General features: G+C 31.0%; 1 protein-coding gene across 4 annotated transcripts in view; it reads left to right on the forward strand.

Moving 5' to 3' along the window:
* LOC113404245 (serine/threonine-protein kinase OSR1-like) overlaps nt 1-14496 on the forward strand; it is a 29561-nt gene extending 15065 nt beyond the window's left edge. For all 4 annotated transcript variants that reach the window (XM_064220448.1, XM_026645106.2, XM_064220447.1 and 1 more), the window contains 7 exons: nt 598-763; nt 2237-2384; nt 2921-3123; nt 4051-4227; nt 4439-4533; nt 7784-7985; nt 8072-14496. In XM_064220448.1, the coding sequence (XP_064076518.1) occupies nt 598-763; nt 2237-2384; nt 2921-3123; nt 4051-4227; nt 4439-4533; nt 7784-7985; nt 8072-8152 (1072 nt within the window). In that variant the 3' untranslated portion in view covers nt 8153-14496. The remainder of the gene's footprint in view (nt 1-597; nt 764-2236; nt 2385-2920; nt 3124-4050; nt 4228-4438; nt 4534-7783; nt 7986-8071) is intronic.

Below are 14496 nucleotides of genomic sequence, written 5' to 3' on the forward strand. Positions count from 1 at the left end.
GTTATCTTTAACAATATATATCTGTCTCTTTCGTTCTGAGTGTTTTATCAATTAGTCAGTGATACAGAAAATGTTTTATCTCAAGTAGCTATTGTTTATACATGGTAAATAAGTAATATGCGAGTCGCAGATCCTGTGATATATTTTTTGTATTTATCATATAGATTGTGTTTTAGGAAATTTGGTGCTGACGGTATAATTTCGAATAAGAATTGTCATAGACGTCTGTCATGATAATATATAGGAATTAGAATAATTTCATATATTACTAATAGTTCATTTTGCACGAACGAGTAACAATTAAGTTTTTATTAAGGATATAGAGTTTAATCTCTCGATCTAGGGTGTCATCTATCTCCATATAGTTATTTACGGTATGATTAAAATTCAACAGCCTAAGACACACAAAAGCACAGATTATAATAAAATATACAGGCTCGTCTCCCACGATATGACATTTTTAGTAATATATGTCTGACATAGCCTTGAACGGGGCATGTAAGAATGTTTCAAAGAGCATAATATACAACATTGTACAATTTTATTGACATTTATCTACTGATACAATTATAAGTAATTATATTTGTATTATTACAGGGACATCAAGGCTGGCAACATTTTGTTAGGTGAAGATGGAACAGTGCAGATTGCTGACTTTGGTGTCTCAGCTTGGTTGGCAACGGGCAGAGATTTATCTAGGCAGAAAGTCAGACACACCTTCGTAGGCACACCATGCTGGATGGCACCTGAGGTCATGGAACAGGTATGGAACTTTTAAAATTGTATATAAATATATAAATAAAGGTAGGCAGACTGGCATTTACTATGTGATGGTAAATGGTCACCACAGTAATTTGTGTCTAAGCCATTTATTGATATATATATATAAAAAATATTTATTGGACAAAGCCAAAGGTTTCTTTGCTAATCTATCTAATAGGTTAATCTATAAAACTATTGATGACATTAAATGGGACATTTATTTATACAATAGTTGTTTTTGCGGCTTCACATGCTTGTGGTTGATTTTAATCTGCTTTCAAAAAGTAACATCATCATATCATTGAGTTAAAATATTCCTTCTGTAAGACCACAATATAATCAATGAAAGAACTATTAAAATGATTTAATTGTATTCACTGGTGGAAAGGGTTAATGTCGGCATGTCCAGGTGGATATGGTACCACCCATAAATTTCTAGCTGCCATTTTAAAGCTGTGGGATGTCGTGGTGGAGGTTGTCACACCGATGGGCCGCCCACCGTTAGAACGTTTTCGATTTCCGCGATATAAAGATACACTTATATATATTATACGATGCGGTTGGCGCCCCGAGTTGAAATCTCGGATACCCTTATTCGTTCTCGTTATGAACTCCATGAGGGACATTAGGGATCTGTATGGGATCAAATAGGATCGATGTGCTCTTCCTGGTGATATGTACAGGAATTACAGTCGGGCCTCCATCGGATTGACTCGTTGAGTCGAAGGTTTGCAAAAGATAGATCGAGCTCATGGTTTCTTGCGTATTCGAAATCGCACCGGTTTTCGGTGACATTACTGCGTAGGCTAAAGCCTACACTAAAATGTAAACGTCGAAGTCCCTAAGGCATGAATGCTTTTCGATTTGCATGCAAGGATGAAATAAAGTGCACTGACTGATAGACTGATGACTAGATGACTGTAGAATATCTGTGTGTCGTCCATATGTTGAACGAGACTTGTAAGCTCTTTGAGTGAGAGTCACTTGTCGTCTGGCGAGCATCTGTTGCGTGTAGGCCCCTACTTGGCTGAGAGCCAGTTTGGCCGGCAGAGCCGTTTGGCCATACATCGATCGGTCTCTGTCTCAGCAGTTTGTGCTCGGGGTGGCTTGTATCCGGAATACGAATAAGGAAGCGTTTCAACAACACCATGTACTCCATTATCTGCAAGCTATTGTTGACAGCTACTTGCGTGACAATTATGTCTCGCATTTAGAGCTAGACTACGGCAAGAATCCGTATTGTGTCTCAGGAGACTGAGTCGCTATGAAGAACAATCGAGGAGGATATAACCGCCCACCTCGTACTTTCGCGTTATTGACTCAATCGTCCAGGTCGCAGTGGGCGAAAGGCTAGGAAATCGCCTACAAAAAGAAAATATATGTATAAAATAGATATTTATAGTATTCTATAGTACAATTGTACAAAAAAATATATCTTGTGAAATCATAATTTATCTTTCAATTTTTTTTGTAGGACCATGGCTATGATTTCAAGGCGGACATTTGGTCATTTGGTATAACTGCTATAGAAATGGCAACTGGCACTGCACCATATCATAAATACCCACCAATGAAAGTTTTAATGTTAACTCTGCAAAATGACCCACCGAATTTAGACACAGGTATTTTAGTTATTAATTATGTTCTTTTTATTGTAAAATTAAATACAATTTTATCAATATAATTGCTTTCTGTTATAAATGGTTAAACAAAACTTGTAATTATTATATTTATTCACAATAAAATATCTTAAATTAAAGAATCTTTTTATATTTATTTACTTATAATTATTGTACTTAAATTAGTTTCTTAAAACGTAAAAAAAAATATTTATTTATTTAGATAGTGTAAAATGTCCTTCAATGCCTTAATCATTTAATATCAGTCTTAAAATGTTTTGATATGTAATCAAAATCAAAATATTCTTTATTCAAGTAGGCTTAAAGCATATTTGAATCAGAAAGTAGATTCTACCAAGAAGAACCAGCGTGAAACTCATTAGTTACACTATTTAATTACGGAGGATGTCAATAAAGTACAATTAAATTTTTTCCATGCTTTCTTATTAATTATATAATCTTGTATAACGTCTATCTATAGTAACAAAATTCATTATAATTCTCAAAAATGGTGTTTTACTTAAATGGCTTATTTACAGGTGCAGATGAAAAGGAACAGTATAAAGTGTATGGCAAGACATTCAGGAAGATGATTATAGATTGCCTGCAGAAGGACCCGTCAAAGAGGCCGACTGCGACGGAGCTGTTGAAACATCCATTCTTCAAGAAAGCTAAAGACAAAAAATATCTCACTCAAACACTGGTTGCTATTGGGCCTAGCATGGAAACGCGTGTTCATAAGGTAATGTATCTGTAGATTTGTGCAGCCAACATTTTTATCGATTTAAGAAATTTAGGAAGGTAATATTGTTTGACTAGTACTATACGGCAGGACAAAGATTGTACTAATATCGACTGAATTACTAATTATTCTAAATTAGGATGCTATTGGACTTTACTGTGAAAAAATTAAAATATTTCATAGTATGCAAATTGGTTTGACGCTGCCTTACTCGCAAACTGATATTTAATGAAGATGTATAATGGAGATATATAAGCATATTCTCTAATTTAACAAAAGAATTTTGTAAAAGCGAAACTACTATGGTGATAATAGTTTCCATTAGTGAAGAAAATTCTTTATGATAGCTAGGTACGGGTGGACTACACAGATCAATGTGCTTCTATTTTTTCTTTTACTACTTATAAATGATAAATTGTTACCCTTTAAAGTCGTTAAAACAAGCAAATTATGATGATTTAAACGATAAATTAGAACAGAAAAAATAATTTTTACAACAAATAATTTACAGTAATGTAAAAAAAAAGTGTAGTGGTGTTTGACTCTAAGTAAACACTGTTAATGTTCTAGTCAGACAACTAATTTATATTGATACTGATCGATTTTGGTTCATTTCAAAGTATTATGTCTCACGACATATTACTTTATTTTGATGCTACACATATTTGAAATTGTTTTCATTCTACAAATCAGAAGAGAAAGGATTTTTACGAAGTTCCTAACTAAGTAGGAATACTTACAGATGTGTACACAATATATTTTCACTATGTTGTTATCAAAATATTGTTTTGATAGAAACAGCGCCAATCATTCTATAAATGCGAGAACTTAAGGTAAACTTATGACACCAAGTTTCCGATTCTACAAATTCAATCTATTGTCATATTTTTATTATTTGTTTCATAAAATGGGACAAAATAATTCCAGGCAAGTAAACGCCAGCCCGGCGCTTCGGGTCGTCTTCACCGCACTGTTACTGGCGAATGGGTTTGGAGTGAAGAAGAGGACGAAGGTGAAACACCGGGCTCAGACGAGGAAGCCCCAGACAAGCGCCCGATGAACGAATTGCAACGAGCTGACTCCAGCGGCAGTGACAATGATGACGTGAGTTCAGTTTGCTATAAGACATATAATATAGTTTAAAACATTTCTTATAAACTTTTATTTAGTTAAATTCTAATACCATTGATATATATATAAATGTGAGCATGTATATGTATGTATAAAAAATATGGGAATATTAATGATAACAAAATCGCTTGCAATTAATTTCAATTTGTTTTTGTATTCTCCATGGTTTTTTTTTTATTTTTAGGAATCTACTGTTCCTAAAGAAACTGCGCCTCGACCTGTAGCTTCGCCTCCTGCTCAGACTGAACCCAATGTGGTCAACCTAGTGCTGAGGCTAAGGTAAATTTTAAGCATTTTAATGTAACAAAAGGATACGAATTCAATATATATATATATGTGTCAAAGAAAAAGAGAATTAGCATTTTATAATATTAATGAAATTTAGATATATTGAAAAAATGTTTATATCATATATTTATTGGTGGCATAACCAGTTGATGATACCTATCTAGAAAGTGCGTCAGTTATTATTCTAACGGTTCATACAAATAAATTGTATAGCTATGTTCTGGTTTGAAAGATTACTGAGCCAGTGTATGTGCATACTCAAAAAAGGTCATGACATTTATATGTTGGCGTATTAACGGTCTACGTAGTGATTTTACTTCTTTTAGCGCGTGTGTATATGGTCGAAGCCTACTATTTTTACAATAAGGAGATAGACACGTCTCGATTTTTTATTATTATTCAGAAAAACAACCATTTACTAAAAGTAATGATATAAAAAAATCCTTATTCAGCTTTCTTAGACATCGTTGAACAGCCCTTATATATTAGTGTTATTTAATAAAGTATTGAGATCAATAACATCAATTATTGCACTAAAATGACGAGACAAATGTCATTTTGTAATGAAATCTCGTCACGTCATAAGTTACATAAAGTCATTAAAAGCCGTATACTCTGAATACAGACTGACCAAATAAGAATTCAATACTTTGTATCAAACCTTTATGTTCTTAGATCAAGTGTGTTGTATAACTAGTTAGATAAAATTATATAATGATATTTTTTCCCAATTTTAACAACAATAATGTATGACATTAATCTATTTAAATAATTGATTATAAAAAATTGAAATTTAATAGTTTTGTTTGAAGCGAAAGTCTAATATATGTATATAGTTACCAGCCAGGGTTAATTCCCGGAAGATCTACTAAATATTCTACAGATATTCTTTAAGTGAAATACTTTAAGTTGTATTTGACTTTTGGCAGACTTTTGCAGGAGTACTAGTCGGGTGCTAATATTTTTTAATATATTTGTTAACAATATACCAGCAATGTTAAAACATGTGAAAGTTTTCTCAGATAAAGATTTAAAAATAATTATTAAAGATCATTAAAAATAAGGTTGAAGTGAATAACTTAAGGCTTTCCTAATATAAGGCAGGCATTAATAACTTAAGATGTCGGTGCAAACTGCGAAGCGTGCGAAATGGAATCGAATTTAGGTGAAAGCCATCGTGTTCAATTTACTCGAAAAGTAAATGTTTTAAATAGTGATTACGAAATATTTGGTACTAGTATAAGTAACGTCAAGACTATTTAGGACTGTGGACTCTAAATTACAGTTTAAAACTCACATTGAACACACATTAGCACCGAAATCGCTAATTGTTGAGAAATTAGATTGAATTAGATATACATAAATCCTTCTTCATTGAAAGTATTTTTTAACTCCTTTGTCAGAAGCAAACTTGAATACTGTTCTTAAGTCTGGAATCTACGTCGACACAAACTACATCTGAACACTAGAAAGGATGCATAATTTTTATTAAGGTTTTTTTGTTTAGGAAAACACAACGTGTAACCTACTATGACAAACTTATTCATTACACACAACAACAAAAAAATAAAAAATACTGTTCCTAAAATCTTACGCGGATTAAGTTCCTACTATAATTCCAAAAAAATATTATCTTTATTCAGAACAATCAATATTTAGGTAAAAAGGTGCCGTCGTTTACGTGATAGATTTGTACTTTTTTAGTTCATTCAATAAGTTCAATTTATTTTTATGTTTCTATCTATTGGTTATTATTATTGTAACCAATCAAAGGTTTCTAATAAATAAATAAAGGTAGATAAAATGCTATATTAAAAACGTAAGTACTTAAAAACTTTAATGAGAATTTTGACATAGATGCAGAGATTGGAAATTCTTGATACTACGCTGATATCTATTGATTATGTGTACTTCTAAAAATAACATATGAGTCGGTTATCAATAAAAATAGCTTTAAATGTGTGCAAAATATTGATAATATTCACCATATACACGCTATTTTTTTTCTATTTTGAATATAAAGTTAGACCATTCCACAATAATGATTAAATAAAACTATTCATGATCTACGTACAGAGTTATCAAATATATTTTATTAGTAAACCTGAAGGTATTTTTGCAATTTGAAACGGTATAAGATCAATTTAAATAAACAGCACATCTAATTTCAAATCCGACTATAATGTATGAATCACCAAGAGGCGTGATATACGCTTCACTTTCGTATGCCGCGACGTCTTCTAGTTTATTCAATAATCTGACCTCGTATATAACAATAAATATGTATAATTTTTGATTTAGCGAGATTGTCAAATGTATGGGTATGTAGTATGTACGGTTTGTCTGTCATATATGAATTTGAAATTGTCTTCCCTTCACTAAAACTAAAATATGGGTATCAAATTGTAATTTACATTCGGAAATCTGTACTAGGTCCCTTCATTCTTCTGCGAGCAATAGAAGATCTATCATCCGCATGATGAAGGTTCCATTCGCGTAACAGAGGATATATATTAACGGGAGAAACATTTTCGCCTAAACGAACTTATTTGTTTACCAATTTGTCCTCTTTGCTCAATGAGCGAATGATGTGGCGCATTTTGCTGCTTTACGAAATGTCAAACGAAAGGCGCTTGCCACGTCTAGAGAGACCAGAAACAACATTTTACCTTTAGCTACTGTGTTTGTGGAAAAGATCTCCAAGGTTTTCGATGGGGTTATGTACACGCGACCCGGCCTGAATCCGAATTGAGTTTCCAACATACCTGTTTTGACGCATTTCGAAGTGCATTTTCTAAATGTTTTTTTTTCCTGTCATGTTTTTTTGATATTAAACCTGTAACGTCAGCGAAAAAATAATACTAACTTATTTCGAAGTAAACACGTACATAAACTCTCGTGATGTTAAAACATCATCACCACTGATTACACATTATTTAAAATAATTAAATATTAAATATATTATATGTATATATTTAAATCAAGAATCCTCTTTAATTTTCTGCATCTGCAGTTGGAGCTCTTAAAAATGAGACCATAACCAATTTTTTATGTGCAGCTATCGTCCCATAATCACTGGGACAAAAATCGGCTTACGCTATTTATATATAAGACTAACTTATCCGTCGGAGTAGGTTACAGAACGATAGAAGTAACTTTCACTAAGCGGTTTCATTAATACCAGCCGCGATAAATATTTACAACCACTGACTAGTTGACTCAATAAGAAAAAATATTCCAGGAACGCTAGAAAAGAGTTGAACGACATACGATTCGAGTTTATCAACGGGAAGGACACGGCTGAGGGTATAGCTGCGGAACTGGTTGGCGCGGGTCTAGTGGATCCTCTCGACTCCGCACCAATTTCTGTCAACCTCGCCAAGCTTTTACAAATGCAGAAGCAGCCGCAGCCGCAGCCGGCGAAAACTGTGACATTCCACTTGGTTCGTATATTTGTTTTGTTACATTTTCAAGCATTATATACAATATGTCGAGGGTATATAAAAAAAAATATTCATTTCGTTTTCAGAATTCGACTGGACCGAACGAAGAATTTGACGACAAAACATTAATAGGTTTCGCGCAGATATCCCTCGTAGATTTAGGTTAAAAACGACTTGTAATCTCATTCTAGTTGCTATGTACTTGTATTTCTTTCTAAATGGTGCTAGCGAGTTTAGATACCTAAAGTTCATTGTATTATTATTATTTTTTTTATTTGCATTCGGCGCCATATTTCGCTGGCCGTTACGCGCCGGACCAAAGATCTTTAGTTTTAAATATTATTTTATATTATTGATAAAAAAAAATTAACGAGCATATCAAGCTTTACCTCTCTGTATTTAAAATGATCTTGAGGGGTTTTAAGTTTGAAATCTTTAGGTTTATGTTTAATCTGTATTCAAATAAGTTTTGTGGCGATATTTTTTATAGTATTTAGTGTCGTATTTGGACGCTGATTTGGGTTCGTTTATAAGGAAAAATTTAAAGAAACTCAAATGTCAGGAGTAGATCTGACGTTTAGTAAATTCGTATTGGTCATGCTTTATTATCAAAATTCTCTGCCCGCCAGTACGCGTTTTTTTAAAAACGAATAAAACTATATTCCACTTTTAAAAACGAAATATAATAATATTACGCCTGTGTCTGCAACTTTTCTTAAAAAAATAATTGTGATTATATATCAGAGAAAACTCCTTGGTTATCTTAATAATGCCTTTAGCAAAGAGTTGTATAACTAAAAAAATGAGTTTCCATAATATATGACAGTGACTACTTTTATTACTAAAATAAAATATGATCGATTTTGATTTATATTATGCGATATCGTCGATATGGAATTTTAAAGTAGTCATACAGTCTTAGTCCTTATAAATTTATGAGTTTATGAAATAAAATCCAATGAATAGGCGTAATATTAATTATAGCTACCGAGCAACATCGTATGTGTGTTGCCGACTTTAATGTCTTATGATATACATTTTCAGCAAACCTTCCACGAAACTGTGCCTTCCAATACAATATTTCATACATTTATCGAAAATATAATTTTGAATAATAATATATCCATTAGAAAATATTTCGTCACACTTTCTGCCAATCTTGCTTACATTCCGAATAATTTTGCATTTCGCTTTACAATATTTAGACATTTGTTTTAACTAAATTTTCTCATTTGTAAATCAAAAATATAATATCAAAACTTATTTAGAAACTCATAAAAAGTACTTTTTTTATAGTTTTAATTTAAATTTAATACTAAAATTATAAGAAAATTTTGACATCAAAATTTGACTCGATTTACTCGACTGGACTTGAGTATATATTGACATTTTTAGAATCGATTTATCTGAAAGCCTTTTGTCGTTTAACTAAATAAATAAAAAAGATACTTTTTTGCATTTGATTGTGTTTATGGTTTTCAACACGAAAATAATGCACACATACTAAATTTGGCTTAAATTTGCTTATAAAGAAAAATAAAAAATTATATATTAAATAAGACGATGATACTAATTTAATTTATTATTATCGAACATTACGGTTTCAATTACGTAATTTTTCGTTGAACCCTGTGCATGTTTTGCGAATATTATGAGGAAGGCGTCGTGATTTTGACGTGCGAATCGTAGTCTTTCCGAAATACGTCGAATACTCATCGATAAATAGGGTAATTGAAACTATTTATTACTGTCTTTGACTATAAAAAATTGTGCCATTTAAAACTCCTTTTGCTGTTGCGTGGCTATCGTCTTCCCTTGCCGGAATATATCCATATAAATATTTAATTTAACTTAACCGATTTAGACTAACTTCTTCACTGATGTAGTTATGTGTATTAGTGCATACTTTTCTATCTTATCCCTCATATAATATTACTTTAATAAGCCGCGTAGCAGGGAACTTTTCTATAGCCGTTCAGGTGTTACCGAAAAAGTCAATTCTGCATTGACTGAAGTGTATTAAAAAACAAGTAGCGGTCATAACTTATTGAACAAACAATTTAAATTAAAAACGACTAAGAATAAAGCCCTATATTAAAATTATATATCTCCGCATGAATTAATAATGACACAAGAGGAAAAGTCACCCCGAGATATATTAACAATACTCTTAAAAAAAGTATCTCTCTGTCATATTTTTTTTTATTGATTTATGATGTGATTTACAAAATACCCGACATTTGTGAATTTAGTTAAATAACGTTTTACCGTTATTCGATTTTATTGTACTGGCAATGTTTACAAATTATACGGCATTGCCATAATCATTACCAGGGTAAAATTATATCAAAACCGAATTTCAAAATATTATACTTTAAAATCGTTTGAGTTTTTTTTCCATCTTCGCTCGAATAACGACTAATAAGTATTGAGTATTTTATTTTAATACATAAAATTATAATAGACTTTTTTATTCCCTTTTTTTTAGTAGTATATGAAACATGAACATTTTGAGTAAGAATTTGTTGCGTACCAAATTTTTTTTTAAATATTTAAGCACGTAAGAATTAAATTGACGTTATATTTGTTTTTAATAAATTTCGACATGTTTTACAACCATGTTCGTATAATAAGAATCGTAATCGACGATCAGGAAATCTCCATGTTAAAACCCATCGTTGTAGCGAATAACTTACTAGAGATCATGTCTAAGTTATACAATTTTTACGTTGTTACACTCTGCATTATCTAAATTTGTGCAAACCAGTTTGCGCAGTTAAGCGCGAGCAATAATTATCCCACAATTTCATAAGCACGACCTCTGGGAAACTTGTACAGCAATGTTTTTATATTCTTTCTTTTAATTTCAAGCGTACTTTTTATTCGCAGACAACATTTATTCTTTTCGTGTGGTTTTTTCGTTACTGTGCAAACAGGACTGTGCGAAGAGTGTATATGGGTATTAAAAGTGGGTTTGTATGTAAGCAAATATACGTGTATTTGTTGCCTACACGTGAATAGTTTTAGATACATGGAGTATTGAAAATTTTGTGTTTGTCCGTAATCCCATAGAATAATTAGTGATCAAGCCTTCACTGCGCGCCTTTGTGGTAAGACATCCACATTTCATTACTGCAAATTGCATTGTTAGTGTTTTAAAGTAATAAAAGTCTATAATTAATCTTGTATCGTTATAATATTTCATTTTAAAATTACTCGAGCTGATTTGCATGATATATTCATTACAAAAATATTAATATGTAACGATAGTTTTGAATCGAAAAAACTAAATATATTGATCGTATTTTTTATTACTTTATCCACCGAAAATAATTGAGGAAATACACTAAGATGAAGTATTATTTAGTTGATTTTTATTTGTATGACTTGTATCCAAATATAATTCAGAAAAGTTTGAATTTTATTGAAATGGTATTTGCTAAAAAGAAATTCAAACCTAAATTGAAAATAAACGCGTGTCCTGTTAATATAACCGCAGTGACGTAATCGTGTTCTGACATTATTATGACATGCGCAATAATTTTCTATGTAAAGCAAAAAAAATTATTCAGTTTTTTTAAGAGCAATAAATGAGTTCGACTCGCCTCTCAATTATTATGAAGTAAAATTAATAAGCTTAATACCATTTCTAGTGTATCCGTTTTGTGTTATGTTACATGTATAGAATGTTGATATGTAAATAAAATATTGTATTCGGTATCGTGTTTTACATTTATGAAATTGGTGTCGATTTTGTGCTAAAATACTAATAACTAAGTAGAATTATTTTACTAATAAACTGTATGACTTGTCTAATCGACATTGCAAAATATAATAATTATGTTTATGAACGGTAGTAATATCACATTAAATTAACTGAGTTTTTGTACGAATTTCAAAATATATAGCATGTTTTTGAATTACTAATATGAATTGAAACCAATGAGCGATGAAAATAGAAAAAAAAAATTACGTTTCGACTGATTATTATGACCACTACAGAATAAAATTGTATTTTTTTTTTATTTTAATCGTCTAACAAATCATTTGAAGCGGGTAAAACGGAAGTTTTATTAAAAAACTATTTTACTGTAATGAATTATTATGTAATCTGTCTCCTGTAATCAAATGATATCAATTGCGCACCAAAAATTGTGTCAATAACTTAATAATTATATATCTAAGAAAATTGTGGAGTGGAATCTGAAACTTAATGAGAATTTGTTTAATTTTATTATTGACATAGATTGTTGTTAATTGCAATTATCAAACTCGGTAAGGCCAAAGATAAGATTGGACCAGAACAAAAATATCTTTTATAAATGTCGGTGGGCCGGAAAATATCCCGTTAACGTCATCATCAGATCGGAATCGTGAAGGTCGACGCGTATTTAAATGATCGGAAGTCGATTTTGCGTGTACTATAAAAAAAATTTATAACCAAACCTCGTGCCCGTTTCTTTCCAGCAGATGTTCTAAATAAAAACCGCGTTTAATCCCAAGGTCGAATAAATACTTCGAGGAAGTCGTTTAACGGGAATGTTACCGAATATTCTGGAACATAATATGTTTTTTTTTTATTTGGCCGCGTAGGAATTAATCGTTTCAATGCGTATTATAAAGTTCTTGAGGACAATTTCATGAATGTAATGCATGAATAAAATGTAAATTGAATGATTACCTATTGTGTGCCTTGCTTTGCTTAGTAAGTGATAGTATTAAGGCGTTCGATAGGACTCGAACATCAATATTGAATTCGCTGTTTAATTTGCACTTTTTTTCTTTTAATTAAACATACGCTGTTATTTTCTAAAGACGTATTGAACAAGAAATGATAAATTTAAACGTTTGTTAATTTTCTAGATGTAACATTACTAAAGTTTATAATAATTAGAAATAACAAATATTTCGAATGGTGAATATTTGGACTATTTATATACATATAAATACTATTTAAGAACGAGACAATTTCTTTTACATGTCCCCTATATTGTTATCGATGATATCATTGTCATTTAATTTTTTTTTTTTGTAATTCTGCGGCATGTACTTACAAATCTTTGAATTCGATATATTAATGATATATTTTCATATAAAAAAAGAATTGTAGCTTATCTTTGGTTTCGCTTAATCGTAAATTGTACTCTTGAATTTTGTAGGTTAATTTATTTATTATTATAAACTTATATGTAATCTCAAATGTTCCTTTTAGTTCGTAAATTGTAAACGGGATCCAGTTTACAGAATATAATGCGGGAAATTGACTAATAGTAATTAATATTATATCAATAATTATTTGTGAAAGTATATGTGAATTTCTTTAGTACATGTGCTTTTTGCTTTTTTTTCTTAGTGATAGTTGAATTTAATCGATATATTTTACCGGTTGTACGATTAAATCATAGAATTGAAATGTTGGCTGTAAAATGTTAAGTTCGTGTTTATGTCACGGTTAAAAAAAAATCTGTAGTTATTCAGTATCAAAGTATTTCACGGATCTGTCATTTTACCGCCAATCAGTATGTGTTTGGGTCTAAAAGTTAGTCAAGTAGGGTTCATTCAAAGTATAGCTTTTACATTTTAATCGAATTTAAAAACATTTTCTACAATTTCAGATAATTGTACCACATGCGTAATTTATATTTCTATTCTATAGTTCATCGTTTCTTAAACTGGGGTCGCGTCTGAAGCGGGGTCTTGGTTATCTAGCAGGCGTTGGAAAATTTTTAACAACCAATGGGTTACGAAACATTCTTTTATTGAATTTTACTATTTCGAAATTAATTATTATCATATAAATACAATAATAAAAGTTATTATAAAATCAATGATTATTCATGCGATTCGGTTCGTGACGTCCATAGGTTGAGAAACGATACTGTAGATGTATATCGTGCACCTTTTTACATACTCCATATAACACTAATTTTAATTCATAGATTTAAATATAGATTATAGAATTGATCCCTGGATCGGCTGTCTAGTTTTATAGAGAACATTGGATTCGTGTGGGTATTATTGTCGTGTTTACGATAATGGAAGAAGGGATATTAAATCGAATACAATTCCTAGTGATTCACTTTTATCTTGATGTTTAAAAGTAAATATTTAAAAATATCTGTGGTTTATGTAAATTATCGCTACCGAGCGAACGTACCTTGTAGTATTGCTTGCTACTTGTCGTTGACAATCGCTTTCATTCGGTTTTATACTTCGAGCCGATGGATTGCTTTAAAATGAAGTACCTACGACGTTCAACCGTTACTGCATTCTCGTAATAAAAATGGTCAACGTGAACGTGATTGTGATCGACAATAAGCCTCCAGGTTTATAAAACTGAATCTTCTTAGTTTTATTCTGAGCAAATTATTTATGTAATTTAACTTTAGTGATTTTAAGTAAAATATGTGTGTTTTGATAAAGACGATATATTAAAAATATGTTTGTATACGAGATGGATTCTGTAAACTGAAGCGGGAACGAAATAAAAATATTAAATAAATGTCTAACA

This window comes from Vanessa tameamea, chromosome Z (assembly GCF_037043105.1).
Source record: "Vanessa tameamea isolate UH-Manoa-2023 chromosome Z, ilVanTame1 primary haplotype, whole genome shotgun sequence".
Lineage (NCBI taxonomy): Eukaryota > Metazoa > Arthropoda > Insecta > Lepidoptera > Nymphalidae > Vanessa > Vanessa tameamea.